Consider the following 23,509-nt stretch of genomic DNA (forward strand, 5'->3'; position numbering starts at 1 on the left):
AGGAAATATCAGTCACCAAAATCAGTATGGTTCTGCCAGGCCAGGTGGCCTTCCCAACTTTTCACATTTGTGGAGCTCTGGTGCACTCTATAGAGGCTCTGGCAACCCGGGAGGCAGCCCCGTAACCATGGCGACAGTGTTTTACACAAAAACGCTAATAAACAGCTGAGATTTGGTGATATTGAAAAATGTAATGGTCAATGGCTGTGTGCAATTTCGGATCAATTTCTCCAGCCGCTGAGGAGAACCGGGCAGAGATTTTGGCCTCACCAACCACCAAACCATGACAGAGGTTTGTCAAATTATAGCAGGATGGGTGGAGTGACAAGAAAATTGGCACGGATCGGTTCAGTAGATTCCAAGGTACACACACACACACACACACACACACACACACACACACACACACACACACACACACACACACACACACACACACACACACACACACACACACACACACACACACACACACACACACACACACACACACACACACACACACACACACACACACACACAATATGCCTGGCCTTCGGCTTGTCTATCCAGCCACCAAATCGGCATTTGCATTTGTCTTGGGGAGCCGTGTCAGGACAGGCTACAGAAGACTGTGTCCATGGGAATTGAGGGAGCAGCTGTGAATTTCTTAGTCACCATCAACAAAGGTCAGGGTCAAGAGAGAGTGAATGAGCCTCAGCCTGTGTGGTCGCTCATGGACAGTTTTACATGGCATTCTCCAGGGGAAAGAGACAGCCAGCAGCACAAAGTTTGTTTTCTGTTTTCGTTGGGGGTGATGAACTGACATTGTTTATAAGAAAGAAGCTGCCATTAAGACCTGAGGCCCGATTCTACAAATGCCTTCTAAATCAGTAGTTCTCACACTTCCAAGATTTTTCAAAAATGTTCAAAAATAGCAGATGTACAAGCTTGCAGCTGTATACAGTGTATACTGTATATGTGAGCTTGTACATATCTGCTATTTTTGAATAGCCAACGCTAAATAGTGGAGCAGATTGCTGAAACGATCTTTCACTTGGTGATACAAGCACCAAATTTGGCACACAAGTGCTTCAGAACCTACTCTCTCAGAAAAGTACGAGATCCACTTGAAAAAACAATATGGCCGCCATTTTTCAAGATGGCCGCCATTCGAAGTGGTTTTAAATGGTGTTTGAACTATATTTTGATTGAATAATCCTATTTTGATGGTCTATACATCCAAATATATGTTTTTGAGTATGTGAAATCCAATTCTGCATTTACAAAATTTTTATTATTGGATATTATGATGATACAAATGCTGTGCTGTGCTGTGCTGTGCTGTGCTGTGCTGTACTATACTATACTGTACTGTGCTGTGCTGTACTGTACGGCACTGTAGGCACTGTACGGCACTGTATTATACTGTACTGCACTGTACGGCAGTACTGTGCTTTACTGGACTGGACTGGACTGTATTATACTGGACTGTACTGTATTGGACTGTAGTACTGTACTGGACTGTACTGTATTATGCTGGACTGGACTGGACTGGACTGCACTTTGGTCATATGGAACCAAACCGTAACAGTTTGGTTCTTCTTTTAGTCCTCACATTTGCAGACACACAACTGTGTACACTTAAGCATGAAGTGGTAGCATTTGCATCGTCCTCGGGATTCAGTCTTTTAGACACATTTTGTCAACTGCTCACAAGTCTGAACAATAGGTGGAGGGATTGTCCAGACCTCTCCATCTTTTTGCCAGCCACAGTTGGCAGGGCTTTCAGTTTGCATTTTGCACACTGTTGCCTGACATGCAGTTTTCTTGCCTTTACCATGAAAAGCTGACACAACTGTCTTTCCACTGGCGTGGAAGGACAGCATGCCACTGGATTTCTCTGGGCCAACAATTACTACCATATCATGAATTGGCAATCACCTAATGGACTGACCCTGGCCAAATTATACCCACATAATTTCTAAGCCTGCACTGACTGCAACAACAAGAATATCTGTGTTGCATGCCTCAATCAACACAGACTTCATTTGTTGCTTGGCTGCATGGAGAGCATGTGTGAAGATGCTGGAGTCAGCTTCTTCGTGGTTGCAAGGACTTAAGCCTTCAAGGCTGATGAGTTTGTTTGTCTCCCGCGCTGGCACATCCTGTCAATTCAGGTGCGGCAATCTAACTACAATACTACAACAAACTAAACTTGTAGTTGAGATATATACAGGGGCTTATTAGCATTTGGGACATTAACGTATCGTATACTACAGTACAAACTACAATGAGTACACCACTACAACAGTTAGTAAACTACACCTACAGCTAGTACACTACAAGCCGACACTGAACCCCATGCTGAGTCTCACAGCAGTGATGTCACCAGTGTGCCCGGGTTGTGCTTTGACATCACTCTTATAAAAAATGACAAACCAATAGAGCTTGACCACAGCATTTCAATGAATGATCATGGATGTTTCCCTTCAACTTAATGCAATATCTGTGATCAGACAGCTTCCGAAAATGCTCATTTTGAGTCACGTAATAACCGCCATCTTGAAAACTGGCGGCCATATTGGAATTCAATTGACACTATTGAGTTCTTCCAGTCAGAATACATTCATTTTGATGTTTGGATCATTAATACATTTGTGTTCATTCAAGTTTTACTTCAAAAGACATTTATTTTGCATTTGATGAGGCGGCCATCTTGAAAACTGGCGGCCATCTTGGATTGTCAGCTGGATCTCGTACTTTTCTTAGATAGTACATCCTGGACATCATTTGTGCCAATTTTGGTGCTTGTATCACCAAGTGAAAGATTCTGATGGAATATTGACTTAATATGCCCCACTAAAAGTAATTTACACAGATTCTTTCCCGGTTTTAATGGATTATTTATCTTTAAGTGATTCATTCAAACAAATGTTTCTAATAGGTTTGTATTGAAGATTAAATAACATGCTGCGTTCATACATCTTCTAGTAACTTCTGCTTTTCAGAAATAAAACTACATTGCTGACTACATGTACACATGGCACACGATCAATATAATTTAGATTACACACATTACTGGACTTACCTGATTAATTGTGTCAATGTTTGCTACATGTCATTGCATGGTTAAGAACTCATGGATGTTTTAATTTAATCCATAACGCAATCTTTTTTCCAGGGACTAATTTCAGCTTTCAAATCGAGCCATGCTTTAAAATACATTAAATGACGTAACTTTGTACAACAATAAAGGCGAACCACTCAATAAGAGTTGCGAGCTCACCATTATAAATTGAACTTCTGTATTTTACAGTTTGGCTTGGCACCAAAGAAAGAAAGGGGGATGTGTGTACAATTTATCAGAAAAGGTCAGCATGTTGGAATACCTATCTCAAGGACGTTTCAAGTCAGTAAGTTGATTTTCATACTGCATTCAAATGAATAGAATCCAATGGTTTCCGCAAAAATAAAACAAACCACGGTACTATGTGGCGCCCCGCACGGCTCACCTGGTAAGAGCGCAGATCTTATAAATAAGGCTGTAGTCCTTCCCGTAGCTTGGCCTGGTTTAAATCCGACCCCAGTGTCTTTGCTGCGTGTCATCCCTTCTCTCTCTCTCTGGCCGGTCCTGACTTTCTGTATCACACAAACAATGCAAAAATCGGGGCAAGAAGAAAAAAAAAAGAAGAATGATCAGACGTAATGTCAATAACAATTTCAGTCAATGCAATGAGCTAAACATACCAGAATGCCAGTATAGTTTAACCACTTAAACCCTCTATTCTTAGTGAAAAGGACCTGAGTTGCAACTGTACTTGGTCTGCTTGTTTTTCTACTACACTGAATCTCTTCGTCAGAAACAGCAGATCTCTCAGCTCACAATGTGTCGCAAGTCACAACTACACAAAACATTGCGGCTTAGATCTGCTGTTTCTGGCAAATGTTCCTCCCTAATAGGGTCCGCCCGTTGGGGTTCAACTAATCCAGGAGTTCTCAAACACCCCCAAATAGTCATACACTCTGGCTGCGGACACTGTATTGCGAAATAGCTTAAAAATGTAATTACAAATATTTGATCTACAAGCTCACAACCTATTTTCCAAAATGTCAGAAGTTTATTTTATTTGTATTTAATTTTACGGATGCTAGTGGTTAAACTGACACAATAATATATGTATATTATGGTATACTATAGGCCTGTCATACACAGCACATACATACATGCATGATATATTGTGTATTGTATGTGTATATATATATATATATATATATATATATATATATATATATATATATATATATATATATATATATATATATATATATATATATATATATATATATATATATATATATATATATATATATATATATATATATGTGTGTGTATATATTTATACACACACACACACACACACACACACACACACACACACACACACACACACACACACACACACACACACACACACACACACACACACACACACACACACACACACACACACACACACACACAGATTATTTTTCCACATTCCCCTCTGCTCTAATTGGCCTCCTGGCGACTCCTGGCGGCCTCCCCTGGGGGCTGCGGTCCCCACTTTGAAAACATGTGCTTTAAGCGGACAAATCTCTCCAGAGCAATAAGCGAGTAGGTAAGTGATTCAGCGCTTTGCTCAAGGACGTATCGCTAAGAAACCCATCAGCTGAGCTAGAGCAAAGATCAAACCTGTGACCATCTGAATACAGAACAGTCTCCCGAGAGAGAGAGAGACTAGGCCACATTAGAGCCCACTTTGTTGATGCTAAATGTCCCAGATTACAATTTACACAGAGATGGGGGCCATTCCAGGGTGTGAGTGTCTATCACTAGCAAGTCAGCCCGAAGATGAAACATAGCCAATAACCATAATCCTCTGCACAAGGGCATTCCTGCTGCTGCAGACATTCCTTGTCCTTGTACGGATGTATGTACAGCCCAATAACAGGATTACATAGAAGAACATCACTTTGCTTTCAGCCACTGGGCCAAAATACTTTCCATTGCTCGCTAGTTTTAAACAAGCCATCAGAGTATGGCAGGAACAGCCGGCCGTTGGAGAGGAAATATTGCATTGGCCGGTGGTTGCTGCAGGAGATTATCTTTAAACAAGTTCTGCTGTGGCGGGCAGGCCTGCACACTGCAAAATATCATGTCCATCTGAACAACTGCATGAGCCTTGCATTCAGTCATTATGTTATACGAGTTAAGCCAGTGGATCTCAAACTTTTTCATATGAAGGACCCCCAAATTGATGCATATTAGCCCGCGGACCCCCACTTGAAAAAGCATAAGAGAAGATGCTTTACGCCATGGCTCTATACCAGGGAATTTCAACCTTATTGATTTGAAGGCCCCCAGTTTGAAATGCATTAGGCCACAGAACCCCCATTTGATACCTTTTTTTTGTACCTCTGGGACTGAATTATCAGTGCTAATTTAACTGGGAGAGTGTATAAATAGAACCAAATGGACCCTTACAGGTCCATTTGGTTCCATTTGTACACTCTCAGAGTTATAGAATTGTAAGGGTCCATTTGGTTCCTAACTTATGTATCATTTAGCGGGGACCCCCTGGAACCCCCTCAATGACCCCTGGGGTTCCCCTGACCCCACTTTGAGAAGCACCAGAGTTAAGCAAGGGAAATAAATCTGCATTGTGAGATGTTTCACAGTTTGCACTTTGAAATGTCCATTTTAAGGACGCTGCTGTTTGCAGAAGGAACATCACTCACACCTACACTGTTCAACTTCTTTATACTTGAAATATTCAAAGGGTTGATGAGGTTAAACAAGTAGTGTAGCCCTGGGGATAAGTGAACATAGGTAGTAACACAGTGTAGAACAAGCTACATTTTACACATGCCTTAAAGTGCTTTATGACACATATTCCTTAATCTATAGCACTGAAATCAATATGAAATGACTTGATAACCACTTAAGCCCTACTGTATGATTCATTGTACGACAAATAGTGCAATTAGCAGGAAAGCTCACTACGTGTTGCGATGCGTTGTGAGCTTGTAGATCTGCTATTTTCACCATAAAAAAAGAAAATAAATGAAACTTTTTGAAGGATTTTGAAAATGTGCACAAAATAGGGACACCAAGGTTAATGAGGTTGAGGCAGAAGGTTTTCTTTTTACACCACTAACGACTGATGAGAGAAGGAAATGGAGGTCGAAACAGTGAAGGAGAGGAGGGTAATGTTAGAGATAGTATGGATTAGATGGATGGACAGAGAGAGAGAGAGAGAGAGAGAGAGAGAGAGAGAGAGAGAGAGAGAGAGAGAGAGAGAGAGAGAGAGAGAGAGAGCGCATCTGAGAGAGGAGGAGGAAGACAGTATTGCCATGTTTGCTTATTATCAGCGACTTTGGGCTTGTTTTTCTGTAAAGTAGCTTATAAATATTGGTATAGTAGCTGCGGGTTGTGTTTTTTGGGCTTGTTTCTAAAGTGTAGTTGCTTATTTGGGCTTGCTTCCTAATGTTGTTTAAGTGGTTCTCAAACATTTTCATGTCAAGGACCCCAAATATATTTGGCCATGGACCCCCATTTGAAAATATTTTGTAGCAGAGACCCCATACAAGATTTGTGTTGTTCATAAAGACATTTTTCACATCCTTTCAAGATTTGTTTTGAAAATAGCAGATCTACAAGCTTGTCGATTGGCTATTTTCAAATAGCCATGCATCTGTTTAAAGTGCTCATGTGGCCTAGAGTTGCTTCTTTTGTACTTGTTTTCATAGACCTGGTTGCTCATTTCTCTCTCAAAATCTGGCAACACTGGAGGAAGAGGGTGTGAAGGAAGGACTTGTTGAGGCCAGAGGAGGGACATTAAAGGAGATAACAGCAGGGGGTCATAAACGGGACTTGTAGAAGGTTGTGCATAATGTTGCTACTCACCCATGAGACCGCCACATCCAGTCAGCTCTCTGCTTCAAAGGAACATGTGATTCTGTAGAGACAGAGAAGGAATTGCTGTACTTTGATATTATATTCGTACCCATTTTCACACATACAGCTAAACGGCACTCAAAAACCCATGTTATCCCTTGGCAGTGTTGGGTTGGATACTAGCTTAAGGAGAACTCCTTCTAACGCTATGGACCAGAGCTACACCAGTACAGTAGTTTCAGAGATTTACTATAAAAATGGCATTTTAACTTCCAAAGGTGGACATAACTTTGGTTGCTGTTGAACACTATATGAAACTGTTTGAACAGTCATTTTCTACATAATGACCATTATAACCACTTGAACCCTAGCATCCCTATTCTCAGTATTCTGGGCGGGGGGGGGGGACATTTGCAGAAAATAACTCACAAACTCTCTACCTGCCCCTGGCCCTGTCTTCCTTCAATGTAATGTGTTCACTCTCTCGGATTCCAGTCATTAGCCAATCCATTGCTAATTGTAATGTCTACTCACCTGTTGCTACTCACCCGTTATCTGTTGCCCTAATTAGTTTGAAGTGTTATCAGTCAGTTTAAACAACATCATTTGTCAGTTTGTCTCAGTACTGTCTGTCTTTTTGTCCCAGCCTGAACCACCAACCACTGTTTGTTCCTGGACTGTGACGTTTTGACTGCCTGTTCAATGCATTAACCGATTGCCTTGCCTGCTTTGTTTGATGACTGACCTGGTATAGACCAATTAATTGTTTACTAACATTGAGACTGGATGCGCAGGTGATTGTTTCACGCAATCAATTTCCAACCTGTTGTTTCGGGGTGCGCTAGTTTCGGCACACCCCAACCCCCTCTTGTGTGTTGGCTAGTGTGGCACGTCCTGGCGAGACCTGATAGACTCCGGGCATAGCGACGTAACATGGTCGCCACGCCCTTAAATCGTGCCACTTCCGCCGCCATCTTGAGGGAGTAGATTGACAGCTGCCACAAGTGTAGAGTAGTGTAGTGTAGTCTGTAGTCCTGTGTTTGTTGTCCAGCAAGTAGACGGTGTACATTATTATCTATCTCTAACTTGTCTGTTGCTCTAATTTAGCAATGGTACGACAGTGCTGCATTATCGGATGCAATGCCAAGGTTTCAGACGTTAAATTAAAAAAGTTAAATTGCACACATTTCCAACCTGGAGGAAAAGCTGTTGGAGATCAGATGTCGGAGATATCAAAGAAACGGCTTGGCATGGGTATCTTAAATACAAATGGGTATCTTACATACAATGAGATTGAGCTAACAGCTAAATTGTGTTTCTCTATGTGTCCAGTCTGAGAAACGTAGTCTAACGTGCGTCTAACGTGGGTGGCTCACGGTCACGGTGGCTGAGTAAACAGCTGTCTGTCTGTCAGCAAGTGTTCAGACGTCGGAGATATCAAATAAATGTAGTATGGCTTGGGTGTCAGCTGACGAAATAACATAACCTTCAACAACATTCCCAAACACATATAAGCTCAAACGAGCATGACAGCACACAATCAAACATATAAACATCTGTTGGAGGCGAGGTTAGGATCAGCATCAGCGTTGCCATGTCGACTTATTATAAGCGACTTTGGGCTTCTTTTTATGTGAAGTTGCTTGTAAAATTAGTAGTTTTGTATGGCTTATTTATAAAGTGTACTTGCTTATTTAGGCTTATTTAGGTGCTTGCTTATTTAGGCTTTTTTTTTTAAACAAAAAAAATTAAACCAGTGGTTCTCAAATCTTTTCATGAAAATGTTTTGTGCCAGGGAGCATTTGTGTTGTTAGAATGTTTTAAAAAATATTCCAAATGTTCTTTATTTTATTGCAAGAGTTTTTTTTAATAACCTATGTACAAGCTCACGTGAGCTTGTAGATCGGCTATTTTCAAGTAGTCGATGTATCTAAGCCACTTCTTTTGGGCTTGTTTTCATAGACCCGGTTGCTTATTTCTCTCGCAAAATATGGCAACACTGATCGCAGGTAGCGTGCCTTTGCGTCTGCATTCAGCTTCTCTCTGTATGGTAACTCTCTGTCACGCATTGCCAGGTCCATCTTCTGTCCTTTACCAATAAATTCGCTGTAGTTCAGGACACGTCGTGACTCGTGGGTAACTGTCAATGTTGTTGATACTAGCTGTTGTTATGGAGCTCCCTTAATATGGCCACCGTAACTACTTCAGCCTAAGCTTGGCCACGCCTTTTGCCCGGAGTCTATAGAATGGGTTTCATTTAGCGCATACTGGTTGCACGCATACTGGTTCTTATCAGTGTGACGTCGTCTGTTAAGGGGTCTGCTTTTGGGAATTAAGTAAAGACTGCATTAACTTTATTATGCCTCTTGTCTGCTGTTTTCTGCATTTGCGTTATTTTGAACATTCAGACAGGTTTACTAAAGTATAGAGCAGCTGCGACGAGTAACTGACATCTTGCATCTAAATTGCAATACCAACCCTAGCCATGGATCACAAGACGGTCATCTGTCATGACGTCATGGATGAATTTCAACCTTATTGTTAGCACTCTCCCTTTTTGGTCTGTACATCTACATAAACGTTCAGATTTCAAATATAAAGTGCTTACCCCATGGCCACGGATGTTACAATTATGTACGGGCCCTCAGAAGTATCTGTATGTTCCATATTGTTCAATAAAAAGCATTTTAATCTGATCGATAGCCATTTTCTCAGTTACAATGTATCAGAGTGCAATACACCTTCCAACCGATAGGGTCGCGTAGTTGAAAGCATGTGGCGAAAATACGGAGAAAATGGCCACCGATCGGATTAAAATCCTTTTTATTGAACAATACGGAAACTACAGGTACTTCTGTGGGTCCGAACATAATTGTATCAATATATATATTACATAATTGTAATTTGAAATCTGAACGTTTATGTGGATGTAGCTCTGGTTCAGAGCGTTAGTGAGTTCCCTCTAACGCTCTGGAAGACCCCTCGCTCTGCGCATGTACAAGGAATTCCACTGCCCTGCCAGCGTTCAAGTGTAGTGAAAATAAACAAAACCATTTCGCTACTCACCGAAGCAAAGTATGTTTTGTGTTGTTGAATGTCTATTCTCCAACCCCGCACGCCTAAACGCACCCCACCTACTCTGTAAAATACACTTTTTGGGCAGAAAATAAAATATGTCAGCGAGAAGGACATTATTTGTATTTACTCCACAGTGCCCTCTACAGATCTGGGGGATTTTAACTTACCATTAACCAAAATGTGGTTGCACGGGCCAAAACGCGAGAAAGTGCAAACTAGGTTGAAGTTCATCCATGACTGCCAGTCACGTCACGTATCAGGGCTATACTACCAACACTTGACAACCCATTCATCAAAACAGAAAAGTCCTATCTGATTATATTAAACGACGTCCTCTTTCTATCTGTCAAGTCTTTGTTTAAAAAAATCCACCATAGACATTTTATGAGCTACTTAATGTCAATACATTCTGTGCTGGTGATTATTTTACAGTGTTTGAGTTTGGAAGCACTCGTAATCACTCAACTGTCCTGTTTACCAATCTAAATGTCACATTATGCAGGCGGCAGCAGGACGTTGCGTTATTGAAAACGAGCGCTTGCAAAAAAAGAATTATCACCTGCACGAAATGTATTGACAGAAAGTAGGTTGCATTGTTTCCGAAAGTCCTTCCTTTCAACTGACTGTTTCATCTTATACACAACGTCGGTAAAATATGTCTAAAGCTCTCTTTTCAATCAAAAAGCAACCATATAATTGTGTGTCCATATTCTGGCATGCTATTGAGTGAAAGATTAGATGCAGACAGTGCAAATTTGGACACTGATTTGGGCCTTTATGTTACAACGCAGTGATTCACATTGCTGAAGGAAAACAAAATCATTTATGTGGAGCTCCATAATAATCACACACATTAAACAATGATGGACTTAAAGTGTACATGCATGTGTCATTATTATCCCAAAACAATGAGCTCAAGTCCTATTGCCAAGCATATTGTATGATGAAGTAATTATCCTTATTTAGTAAGCAAGAGCCTCCAGGGCAGAACGGCACACACTTCAATACATCATTTATGTTAATCTCAGGTTTAATTGAATGGAAATGTAGTCTACTTGCAGCATGGTAATCAGAATGGCAGCTTTTGCCCAGCAGGTGGCAGTAGGGTCACGCGACAGAGCTGGCCTCTGTCTCAAAGGTTTCGTGCAGGGGTCTTCAACTTTATTCAGGCCAAGGACCCCTTAGAGACCCCCACTACATATTGTATAAAACTGTGTTGTAGATTAAACTTTTTCATAGATAGCTTCATAGACTTGTTTTACAGCACTATCATCAGTGTTGTACAAATTAATGTTTTTTGTTTAATACATTAGCTTCTCTATTAATTAATGTTAATGTGTAATTATCAGACATTTAACCACAAAGCCTCAATACTAAACTTGACCGTTGGCTCTGTACTTGGTTAGCTTTTTCCCCCTACAACAAATGTCTTCAAACCGCTCACACGAGCCGTTGTGAGCTTGTAGATTGGCTATTTTTGGCTAATGTTCCCCTCACTCCCCTCAGAATCCTATCACACAAAGATTTGGAGAACCCCCTGTAGTAACTCTGAGGACCCCCTAGGGGTCCCGGACCCTCTGTTGAAGACCCCTGGTTTAGTGGATGGTTTTTCCTTCCAAGAGAGAACACAGCCCACACAGTCTGTTGCAAGGATGAAAGAGGAATAACTAATCTAGCTATACCTGAACAGATTATTGGACAAATGCTATGTGTCTGAGTGAAGACAAAGTTGTGGCTCTTGAAGCCATTTTTAAAAGTTATAGCTTACATTTCCAGGGCGATCTTTATTTATAGCAATGATGACCCTATTGGTCAATTCCCCAAAGAATCAGCATCTTCAGTTTTGATAAGCTTTGTCAATAATGATCCACAGAACATTTGGGAGCAATCAGTTAAAGTTATTATTGAAGAGGTGGAAAATCTATCTAGGCACCATGTGAATGGCCGTGGTTTACATAGATAGATGTTTCTGGGACAAATAGTGCAAGGTCAAAACAAAGTTTGATGTTATAGTGCCACCATATGGCCAATTGGTATACGTTTCTTGGTCTCTGACAAGTCTCGGAACTGTAGCTGAAAGAAAGAAAGCAAGTATAATCCTGTTCCAGCAACCCCACAATAATATATGACCATAAAGTTTGTATGTATCAGCCAGCCTACCAACCTGCTGTACCTCCAGTGCTACAGAAGTACTTTCCGTTTGTCTCCAAAACAACCTATTGATGTTGAACAGCATTGAGCTGACACCTTGGCTACAGAATCCCAGGTATAGGCTTCTGGCCCATCTGTCATTTTTAAGGGCCGCCTCACACTCAATCAAATTGCCACTAGAGGTGAGATCGCAATGTCTTTGGGCAATGGATTTTCATTCTTTTTGTGCCATGACCGGTGATTGATGACAGTGGTATTTTGACACCGGGCTGCATTTCTCTCCCCTGAATCTGTAGGCTTGCGGCAAGATAGCCCCCTGACACCCTTTTAGTTTTCCGGCTTGGATCCAAATGTCAGTAAATCCTGATTATAAAGGTGGTCGTAAACACCTAATGGCTTGTCATGAATATTTTAGAAGCCTGAATATCATACAGAAATGCCCTCCAGAAATCCACACCCAAAAACAAATGACATCTCCAATAGATAACTGCCAGGAACGGAATGACACAAGGTGTCTTTTTCCCCCCACCCCTCCTTTGGTTCTGTTAGCTTTTTACTGGCGTGATTGGATTGATTTGTCATTTGCAACTGAGAGCCCGGCCACAGGGCTGTGAAAAATCCAATTTATCGCTTTGCCATTTATTACCAATTTCAGTGTTTTTTGGGGTTCAATGTCACATCGATTCCTTGATCGCTTGCTTAGCTGTGTCCTAATGGGCTTCTGTTGGTATCACTGCATAATCACCGCCTTAATTCACTCCCTTGCCTTCCCCCTTTACTTGTCTGTCCTCCTGCCATCATCATAAACAGCCTGGGCTGCACCGACGCTCTCCAAGCACACAATTAGCCGCATCATCCTTGATGTGGGGAGTCGCTCTGCATGGTTCAGCCTTGAATAAATTGTATTTTTTTTACGATGTGACAGAATACTGTTACAAACTACCATTTCTGCTGACAAACAGCTCTTTGGCTGCATCTCTGGTTCATCTGGGTGTATTTATCATGTCATAAAGAATAGGTCTTAAGAGATTATTTTTGAGCCCTTCAAAGATTGCGAAATGTGAATAATAGACCATCAGATTAATGATATATTTAGTCGTTTTTGTTTGCTATAGCTTGTCCTCAGAATGAGACCACACAGAGGTTTTATCCCGCGGATATGTGGCCGGCCTCAGTTTGAGGACGGATGGAAGAGCAAATATCAGAAGGTGAAGGTTTAGCTTGACGCCCAGATCGGCTAGTCTGCTGCTGGCATTTATCAAGACTGAGACGGGGCTTAGAGAGCATTAAGGGATGCATTTGTGAAGAAGCTCAGAAAGCTAATCAAGTTGATGGACAATAGAACGGCTGGTTGTTTGCATGAAAGTCACCAGGGCGGCCGGCTGTAGGCTAGTAAAAAGAGGCTTTCAAGACTGGTTACAGAGTAACAAATGCTTTTCCATGTTATTGCAGTGAATGCATCATTAGAGCCTGCTGCCAGAGTTTTAGGTCTGATCGTAATTTTGGAGAGTCTAAGACCACCTATTAGTGATGTTTTGACCGATGTGTTGTCAAAAAGTGCAACATTTTTGCTAAACCAATTTGAAAAACATATTTGACAACGTATCTTGTACTACTTGAAAGCAATACTGCTCTTTATACACAATTTACTTCAGTATACAGTACAAATATATATTGCCCTCTAAAATGCTATTTTCTTAGTGCAATACTAAACAAGCCAAGTGTAAATTGTTTTAGTCTTAGCCTTAATGTAATGTACTCCACTGTCTTCATGTTTTTGTTTTCATGTTTTTTTTGTGGGGACTGCGGATGTAAATTAGCATCTTTGCTAAATCCGGTGTATTTACGTTACATTGATATGTACTGTTCATTAATGTGCAGTGTCCCGTCTAAATAAACAAATAAAGTAAAAAGTAAAAGTAAAGTATACCGAAAAACATTAAAAATAAATCCCCATTTAAAAATGTAAAAAAAAGAAAAGGGTGATCAATCAGCTTGCAATGCGACACGTTGGGAGCTTGTAGATCTGTTATTTGTCCAAAACAAATATATAACTTTTGAAACCAGGTTGAAAGTGTAAAAATAATTTTGCTGCATATCAGCTGCATTCTGCTGATACCGAAGTCGGACGATATATTGGCCAGACTGATACACTTTATCGACCAGGCTCTAATAATGATCAGCTAAGACAGGGAAATTATAGTGAAACTTCTCTGTGCATGCTGACAAAAAATGACAGTTGATGTTTTTCAGACAACATTTCTTTAATACAAAGTCAACATATCTACATACACAGTGGTTTTAAACCAATTATTGTTTCAGTCAGAAGTAACAGTTTGAAAGCGATAGCACTTGGCCCTCATACAAAGGAAAACTATTTTGCTGAGTTTGGGTTCTTTTTCTATTTGTTGGCTGACGTATGTGTACGTACTATTCTTTTGTTGTAATTTCATCTTTTGTAAATTTTTAACCACCACCCGCACGCACCGCGACATATTCCCGGGCAAATTTGGCGGTTGTTTGTCAAAAGTCTAGCATCTTTACATGAAGTCAAAAGAGTTAACACGTTGCACAAGCTTTTGTCGAGAGACTTCCACGAGTTTCAGTTTTGGCATGGGTCCCTTTTAACCAGTCTTTTATTATGTTTCCACTCAAAAAGAAGTCCTTAATTCAAGATGTTGCTCATGATGAAACGTTTCAGGGTTCCCGCTGTTCAAAAAGGACACGCTGGAAATGTGAATTCACAGCAAGTGTTTTGTTGTCTTTGTCCTTTGTCCTTTACAGCTCTGCAACATGAATCCTGATTCTTTTTTTCCCCTTCCTTGTTTTTTTTGTGTTTTGTGTTTTTGTTTGTTTCTGCATCCCGTTAATAAAACATGGCCAAACAAAAACATGGGTGTGAGATTCTATACAAGGCTTTAAAATTGTTCTGGGAGAAATGGTGTCATGATGAAGCAGTCTGAACGATGGCCACAGTATAAGCCAGTATGTGTCCATCTGCCGCCAGTAATCTATCTATGGCCTATACTGTAATATCTTGACAGTTCAGGGAGTTGCGGGTTATGGCAAACTATTAGGAATGAAAAACAAAACTGGTTGCTGTAGTTTCTCACAGGTGAGAAATCAAGCTTCACGAACACAAGTAACTTGGTCATAAGTAGATCCTCATCATTTGTCGTGTGTGTGTGTTTTCCGCACCCTCAGGCTGCTGTAATACTGTGATTTAAGGGGGCGACTTTAGGAGACTGGAGTCACTTGAGTCCGTCTCGTCCCCAGTAGACCTGTATTATTGAGGCCAGGAACAGGAAAAGCCTACTGGTCAAAACAATATGTGGTGAAAAAAATTACCAGCAACCTTATTCCTGTTTTTAGAACAGAAAAAGGAAGCTCCTTCGAAATGATGTCTGGTTACCTGCCAGAGAGGAGGCTGCTAGCGCGCATTATCTTACCAACCACAGCCAACAGGGGCCCTGAGCTTCATGTGGCTGATGGGTGTTAATTTCTCTGTCTCAGGCTGTAGTTATGGGAATAGACGGTCCCATTTGAGCTCCACTGCCGGCAGTAGCAGGAAACTAATGACAAAAATAACAAAGCAAGCGGGAATTAAAAAAGAAAAGCTGGGAGCAGGGATGGAACCAGGCTTACACACTACACCAGGAAGTTGCATTTGAGCAGAACATTCCATCTTGGTAATTCCATCTTGAACTTGAAGTATGAGAGCTTGAGGGTCAAATTATACAAATACATATAATCTATATATTTGTTTATTTACAGATATAATATTCTGGATCATAGTTGATATCAAACAAACTGGATGATCAAAGGTACGTCTGGGGAAAAAAGGTGGGGGTAAAATAGATACGACTGAAGAGGATTTTAGTTAAAAACGGTTGCGGTTGCCATCCTCTCAATACTCTGTACATGAAAACATGGTAAAGTATGTCAAGTTAAACTGATTTTAAAACAAAAACGGGATGACTTCTCAGATGAGATGGTTTATCCAAATGGTTCATCAACAATGGTTTCTAAACTAACTCAAAAACAGAAGCGTTTACTACTAATTCCTACATGTTAATGATACAAGAACCCTCCAGGAGGATTTTCTAAATGAAAACGCCACCTCTCCTCATCGGCACAGGGTCTACCAAGTGGTAGGAGATAAAAATGGCAACGCCAGACAGGCTCTCGGCCAATCGCATCGCCTCATCGTTTCCGGGTGGGGGAAACGCAACAATATTTCCCAAGGTTGTTGTGGCTACAAAAACGAAAGAACAATAAAAAACAATTTCATCATAATTTCAAACATGAACAATATGGTTGTACAAAAAAAAGTAGGAAATGGAAACAAAAAAAGAGGAGAAAGGTTGAATTGATACTAAGAGTCTGGATATATATTTATATTCTGCATTTAAATATTTATGCATGTGTGAATGTGTGAATACAATATGCACACATACACACACACGTTATACTTAACACTTCTACAGTGAAAAAATAGAATGTCTTTTAACGTAATATGAACAAATAAGCATTTCATTTTTTTCCTGCTAATTAAAAAAACTTGATACAATATCTCTGTTAAAAAAACTAAACAAAAGAAAATAAACAAACAAAAGAAAACAAAATAAAATAAAAAGTCAGTTTATGTAAAGTGAAATTATACGTCATCATATAATACAACATTGTTTCCATAATGTTAGAATAACAATAAGGCTTTTTTGGAAATAAGAAAAGATTACACACAGTCCCATCCTTCTCTCCACTGTGTGCATACCGACCCCAAAACCCCTTCACACAATCCATCGTAAAAGCATACAGTACACCCATGTACACCATGGAGCCGACCTCCGGGAAAAAACAAAGTAGGTACTGTAAGGAAGTAGGGGAGAGAATCCAAAGCTTGATTTCTATTAGACACATTTACATGTAGGCTCCAACCGGGGGCAACTGTTCAAGGTCATTGTTGACTTTCTTTACATTGCGACGTTGAGCAAGTAACTTTGGGTTTCGGTGAATGTTGCTACTACGTCACGGCCAACAAGACAAGACCATCTTGGCTGAAGACACCCCACCCCCACCCCATCCCCAACACGCATACAACAGCTTTCAACCACGTTCAAGTACAGTCTTGTGATTGCAAAGGGGAACTGTGGCATTCAGGAGTTCCTGTCTGGTAAAAGACGTTGAGTAGAGAAGACACTGGGAGAATGATGACGGGTGGATGGGCTATCCCTCGCGACCGCCTGCACGTGAGCACATCCCAGAGCTGGCGCCTTTTTTTTTCTTTCTTTTTTCACTTTTGACAGCCTCCCGCACCATAAGAGTCACACTTACAGCATACACCAGATAAGCAGCATGTTTGGTTTTGACAGAAATTAAAGCAGAAGCCCCTAAAATAAACAAAAAGAAAATTTCACTCTACCGTAAGACAAAAAACATTAGAAATGATGACGGTGGTGTGTCGGTCACTGTACACAGAGAAAAGCCCAGTTTCTACCTTCCGTTTTCTGTGTGGAGGCAGTCCTTTATCTGGTGGTTCCGTTGATTCTGTGCCATCATCACACCAAATGATCTCTTGTTCAAAAATGGCGGACGGACGGCGCACCAACCACCCCCCTGTGATGCACTGGTTCCAAAGTGAGGTCTGGATTGTGGTGAAAGCTCATGAGACGTGGTTTTCGCCCCCTCTCTCTCTGGTTCGAACAGATCGCAGGACGACACAGCTAAAGCTTTGATAGGCTATGAACAGAACCTCCCCCAAACCTCTCTGGTTGAACCCAGAGGTCAAGGTGCTCTTCACCGTTCGAACACTGCTGGAGAAACTGATCCTGTATCAGCAGGAATGGCAAAATTTGTCAAGTTAATTGTCGCTATACTGTCCTTTTTGAAGATATGGTTCTTAATTTCTCACCACCTCATAAAACGTTAAAGCATCGTCTGAAGCCTGAATGCAGGAGAACACGAATGGCCCCTATGGTGAGTACTTGAGCAGTTTGACGGATGACAAGACATTATCACTTGTACGACAGTAAAAAAACACAGGGGATGAGTGATACTGACGAAGCTTTCCAGCTTTGTCTATATTGTTTGCGTTTGTATTTTTGTTTACTCAAATTAGGTAGGGGACAATCGTTCCAATGTTCACACAGGGAAACCACGATTTTGGTCATTTCTTCTGGATATTACTGCCCTAAAAATGTTGATCAAGTACTTCAACATTCCTCCGTTACATATAAAAAAAACAAAAAGACGTTTCACTCTGCCTACGCTCTCATCGCCCACGCCTCCTGATCTTTGCTCCATCGCTTCCTCCTCCTACGGTAGACGTGTTGGTCTATGTATGGATGATGAGATAAGTTTTGACAAGTAGATGTCCCACAGAATGTTTGTTACGACGTCCTTCACATCTAGAAACACTTGAGGTAAGGTTATCGTTCTGACACGTGGATCGATTCCCCCGCCCCACACAGCTCCAGCCACGGTGGCGTTCGGTTGGTTTCCTTTCATCGGGTCAAGACCACTTCGGTCGGGTTGGGTGTTTTCGTCCTGGCGGTGGCGTAACCCCCTCCTCCCCCCACCTGTTCACCAAGGGCCAATTGGAATTAATTCAGTGGCCTGGGTTTCTTTAACGGGGGTTTGTCTAAAAATCTACAAGTCGGTCCCCGTTTTTGGTGGACCTGGGTTTCTGACTGGGGCTGAGGTTTTTATTTTCATTGTCTCAAAATTGTTGTTGATACTGTAGTCGACGTGGTTTCAAATTTTCAAGCAGGTTTCTATGGCTCAGGAGACTGTTGAGGGGGAGGCAGGATTGGGGAGGGGGGGGGGGAGGGCGGCATGGCTTTTTACGTTGCATAGTGATCAAAACTTCCTAGGTACTCCAGACCTGCCTGGTAGCAGAACTGATATTCATCCTGCAGGAAAGGAAACATACAAAAACTCTGGTCATTAAAAAAACAATCTCAGTGCTACAACTGCATCCGCCATGCATAAAAAGTGAAGGTATGTGTAGTCTCATATACAGTAGTTTAGGGATAGTGAGTAATAAAACATACATATATAATATTGTTAAAGGGATAAACAGTGATTTTAGATATACTATAGATTTATAGTTTTAAACATACATCCTACTGTACGTAGCAGTGTATCTAGACCCTTACTGAGCTGAGTAAACGGTCTAAATCTGATTCTGACCACTGGAGACCTCTGGTGGTCTCCAGTGGTCAGTCTTGATTAGAATACATGTACATTAGAAATGCTCCAATGCTAGCCAGTGGAATGTAGACATTCTGTTGTGTAGGTGTGGATTTAAAGTGAATGAGGTGGGTCACGTGGGTGCTGTGTGGTGGGTGTTGTGTATGTGGGATAAAAAGGGAATGCGGTGGGTGCTGCTGGTTCCTCCCACCTCTGTCTGGACCATGGCGGGTCTCTGTGTCCGCAGCATCTTCACCGTCTGGAAGATGTCCACCACGCCCTCGTAGCGCATCCTCTCCAGGACGATGCTCAGCGTGATGAAGACCCCTGTCCGGCCCACCCCCGCACTGGAACGCAGCACACACACACACACACACACACACACACACACACACACACACACACACACACACACACACACACACACACACACACACACACACAAAAAAAAACATATTAAGCAAGGCTGTAACAAGAATAACCAAGTTAAGTTTTACTTTTCAAAGCCCCAAATGCTGCTTTCCACCAGCTGGCGTGAGCAGATTTAAGAGCTCAGCGGTGCGATGGTGAGAGAGAGAGAGAGAGAGAGAGAGGTCATCTTGACACACATTGACAGGACATTTGGGATTCCACTTTTGATATGCTCCCATGTTCTCAAACTCAAAACGACTCCTGCGAGCAGATACGGTACGTACATAAGTCACGATTACATGCTCGCTCACACAACACACACACACACACGCACCGGAATAAGTAGAGTACACGTTCAAACGTTTCTAGCTCATTAAGTCCCCTGCACATGGAAAAACTTCTCCTCTCATAACTCATTCATCCTCTCAAACTCACAGAGAGACACACAGAGAGATACAAGCTGTTCTTTACAGCCACATTTTACCTCCCTCTCCTTAGCCCAAAGATGAGAATAAAATAAATCTCCCTTGCATCTCTGTCTCTCCCTCACATTTCTCCCCCTCTCTCTCTCTCTTTCCCTCTCTCTCTCTCTCTCTAGAAATAGTGAGTCTTTACTCTCTGATACGGGCATACTTGAGGGCTGTCTCTCTCTAAGCTGCTTTGCTGTGAAATGACTTCCCCTTCACCGATGGAACAATAATTGATATGACAACAGATTTATTTGCCAACCCCCGAGCGCAATGTCACCACCACCACACGGAGGACTGAAGGCGACGGTTAGCAGAAGCTGTGTGTCTGTGTGCGTTTTACATGTGTGGGTGTGGGTATCGAGGGTGCCATGTCTCGAGGGAAAAGGAACAATAGATTCTATTTATTATGTTTATTTTATTACATAACAAATTGAAAAGATAATGAGAAAGAAACAACAACAGAGAAGCAGTCAAGCTTCCAAGCTGACAACACTGACAGACATCTTTAACCACTTGAGCCCTATCATCTCTATTCTGGGGCCTAACATTTGACAAAAATACTTGTGTAGAGCCCTTGGGAATTTTAAACTAATGCTATATTCACAAATATTGCTAGGGACCCACTGGAACCCTCTCTCTCTCTCTCTCTCTCTCTCTCTCTCTCTCTCTCTCTCTCTCTCTCTCTCTCTCTCTCTCTCTCTCTCTCTCTCTCTCAAAATCCAAGATTAGGAGAGAGAGAGTGAACAAGGACTAGCAACTTCATCTCTTCATTCCTCCCGTTTAGTTTTCAGTCATCCATTTCACCTCCCCCCATCTCCCCCCGCACTCTCTCTCTCTCTTTCTCTTTCTCTTTCTCTCTCTCTCTCTCTCTCAGTCCTCCAAGAAACAGACTCTCCAGACCTGCCAGCTTTGCAGAGCTGCCAAATGGCTGGGAGAGGATTTGGTGTGTCTCCCATTCACAGGAAGTAATCAGGCAATTAATGACAAAAAGCCACTAGGTCCATTAAATAAGGAGATAGAGGGGGGAGAGAGAGTGTGTAGGACGGGAGAGAGGAGGAAGGGAAGGGGAGAGGTGGATGAGGGGATAAGGAAGAGAAAGAATGAGATAGACAGAGGGGGGATTAAGAGGTAGATGAAGGGATGACAGACAGTAAATGAGTGAAAAGCAGTGAGTGAGCTATTCAGTCGTGTTATCAGGATGTGTGTGTGTGTGTGTGTGTGTGTGTGTGTGTGTGTGTGTGTGTGTGTGTGTGTGTGTGTGTGTGTGTGTGCGTGCGTGTGTGCGTGCGTGCGTGCGTGCACACACGCGCGCGTGCAACAGTGCATGGAACACGGTTTCTATGGCAACTCTCCCGAGTTTTCTTTCTTGCTCGTTTTCTTTTCCTTTCTTGCTCTTTCAAAAAAAAAATGGACAGCCTTGTTTAACAGCTACTTGACGTGGACGATTGATACGGTTATTTAAAACGAGAAGACACAGAAGTTAAAGCTTGGATTTCAGTCAGATGGCTTTGACAGCATCGTTATGGGTGTCTCTGGTCACCCACTATGCTGCTGGTTTTCACTCTCCAACGTCCAATCAGGGAGTCATTTAAAACTGGGTCAACTGGAGGGTGAAACCGACTACCTGGTACAGCGGAATGGAAACACAGTCTCTTTCTCTGGTTGCTATCTTGTTTTCTCTCCCATTCACTCTCAATTTAGCTACTCTCAACCTGGCGTCCCTAATGTGGGCATGTCATTATAGGCAAATGTTTCAAAAACCTGTGGGATTGTTTTTTCACTATTTTCACTATTCGTCATATCGTCTCTGTTGGGTCAAAAGCAGCAAAAGTAGCAGATCCACAAGCTCAAAACGCGCCGCTTTGCGCCGCGTGACACTGTAGTATGATCAAGTAGGCCGTTCATTTACGGGAAAAAAAACACAAAACTGCTAGAATATGAAGATAGGAGGTTTCTGCCTGACAGCAACGTTATGATATAGTATATGGCACTGAAGTGGTTGAATCAACTTAAAGGACACTTTGGATGGATGTACCATTTTGAAAATGTTTCTTCTTTCATAGTATGCAGCTCACTATTCAAAGTAAATCTTATTTTACTATGAATATAAGCCAGTACCCTGTGGCCCTGAAGCAGCCAATGGTCTACACAGTCACCCTGCCACACTGTAGAAGACGTCCTGTTAACGGCCATATAAGCTATCCCTCAGCCTGCAGACAGTTTTCTCTCTGTGTCGATAATGGCCCTATAGAGGGGCGGAATAACTCAAGTGTTATGGGGTCTCCTCTGACACGGACTACAGCTCCCAGAGGGCATTAGGATGGCAGGTGACATCAGTGACAGGTTTTACACACGCCACTGTCTGTCAGGTGATGTCATGGTAGTCATCTAGGTTGTACTGCGACACTTTGCAGGAGACTTTGACCTTGAGTTTTTTATTTTTTTATGTTAACTCTCTCAGTGCCAAGCTACGAGTTATCCCGAGTTGAATGATCTTTGTCTTAATTGATTGAGCCACGCATTTCAGAGCAGTAGTCTGAATGACTGGAAACATTGTATTTATTTGAGAATTTGAGAACCAGAATTTCATTTTGACTCTAGCTTTACAAGGGCATGATTGCAAATCATCACATGACATGATAAGATATCCAATCTTAACCACTTAAGCCCCGTTTTATACTGTACTTCGACGTATGATGGCGTTCAGCTGCATTAAAAGCCAATGTGATGCATTGAGAGCTTGTAGATCTGCTTTATTCCACATTTCTTGGCAATTTCTTTAACCATTTAAAAAAAAATAACGACATGCCCAGGTTGAAAATGGTTGAGCCCCACATCAAACAACAACAAGATACCAGGGTTGTGGCTTTGGGGGGTGGGAGGGGTAACATACACTGTTTTTGTATGCTTTGGTCTTATTGACCTGTATGCGAATTGGAAAATACCAATAAAGAAACCTTGAACAAAAAACAACGTGGGGAGAGATCTCCGGCAACAGCACTGCATGTCCCCGTGGGAGTTGTATAGGCTCTGAAGCCACAAAAACACGGGCCTTGAATAAAGTCTATTGTTCTGGGCTACAAAAGCAAACGATAGCGCCTGGTCGCCCCCAAGGTTCCAACGACGAGGCTGGACTGAATGTGAATCATCACGGCGGTATACTGGGCGCCGGTCAACGCCGCTAAATAACGGTTAATGACAAAGGTTACCTTGGAAATTACCACAGAGGTGATAAAAATGCATCACAGGGGAGTTGTAAACCCCCCCCCCCCCCCCCAAAAAAAAAATA

General features: G+C 41.9%; 1 protein-coding gene across 3 annotated transcripts in view; it reads right to left on the reverse strand.

Moving 5' to 3' along the window:
- Nucleotides 1-14,402: 14,402 nt before the first annotated feature.
- The window catches only part of ptprsa (protein tyrosine phosphatase receptor type Sa), a 281,342-nt gene continuing 272,235 nt past the window's right edge, over nucleotides 14,403-23,509 (reverse strand). For all 3 annotated transcript variants that reach the window (XM_084067853.1, XM_084067854.1, XM_084067852.1), the window contains 2 exons: nucleotides 19,551-19,686; nucleotides 14,403-19,059 (listed from right to left, as the gene is read on the reverse strand). In XM_084067853.1, coding sequence (XP_083923979.1) covers nucleotides 18,991-19,059; nucleotides 19,551-19,686 — 205 coding nt within the window. In that variant the 3' untranslated portion in view covers nucleotides 14,403-18,990. The remainder of the gene's footprint in view (nucleotides 19,060-19,550; nucleotides 19,687-23,509) is intronic.

The sequence above is a fragment of the Gymnoscopelus microlampas genome (assembly GCF_963454915.1).
Source record: "Gymnoscopelus microlampas genome assembly, chromosome: 9".
Classification (NCBI taxonomy): Eukaryota; Metazoa; Chordata; class Actinopteri; order Myctophiformes; family Myctophidae; genus Gymnoscopelus; species Gymnoscopelus microlampas.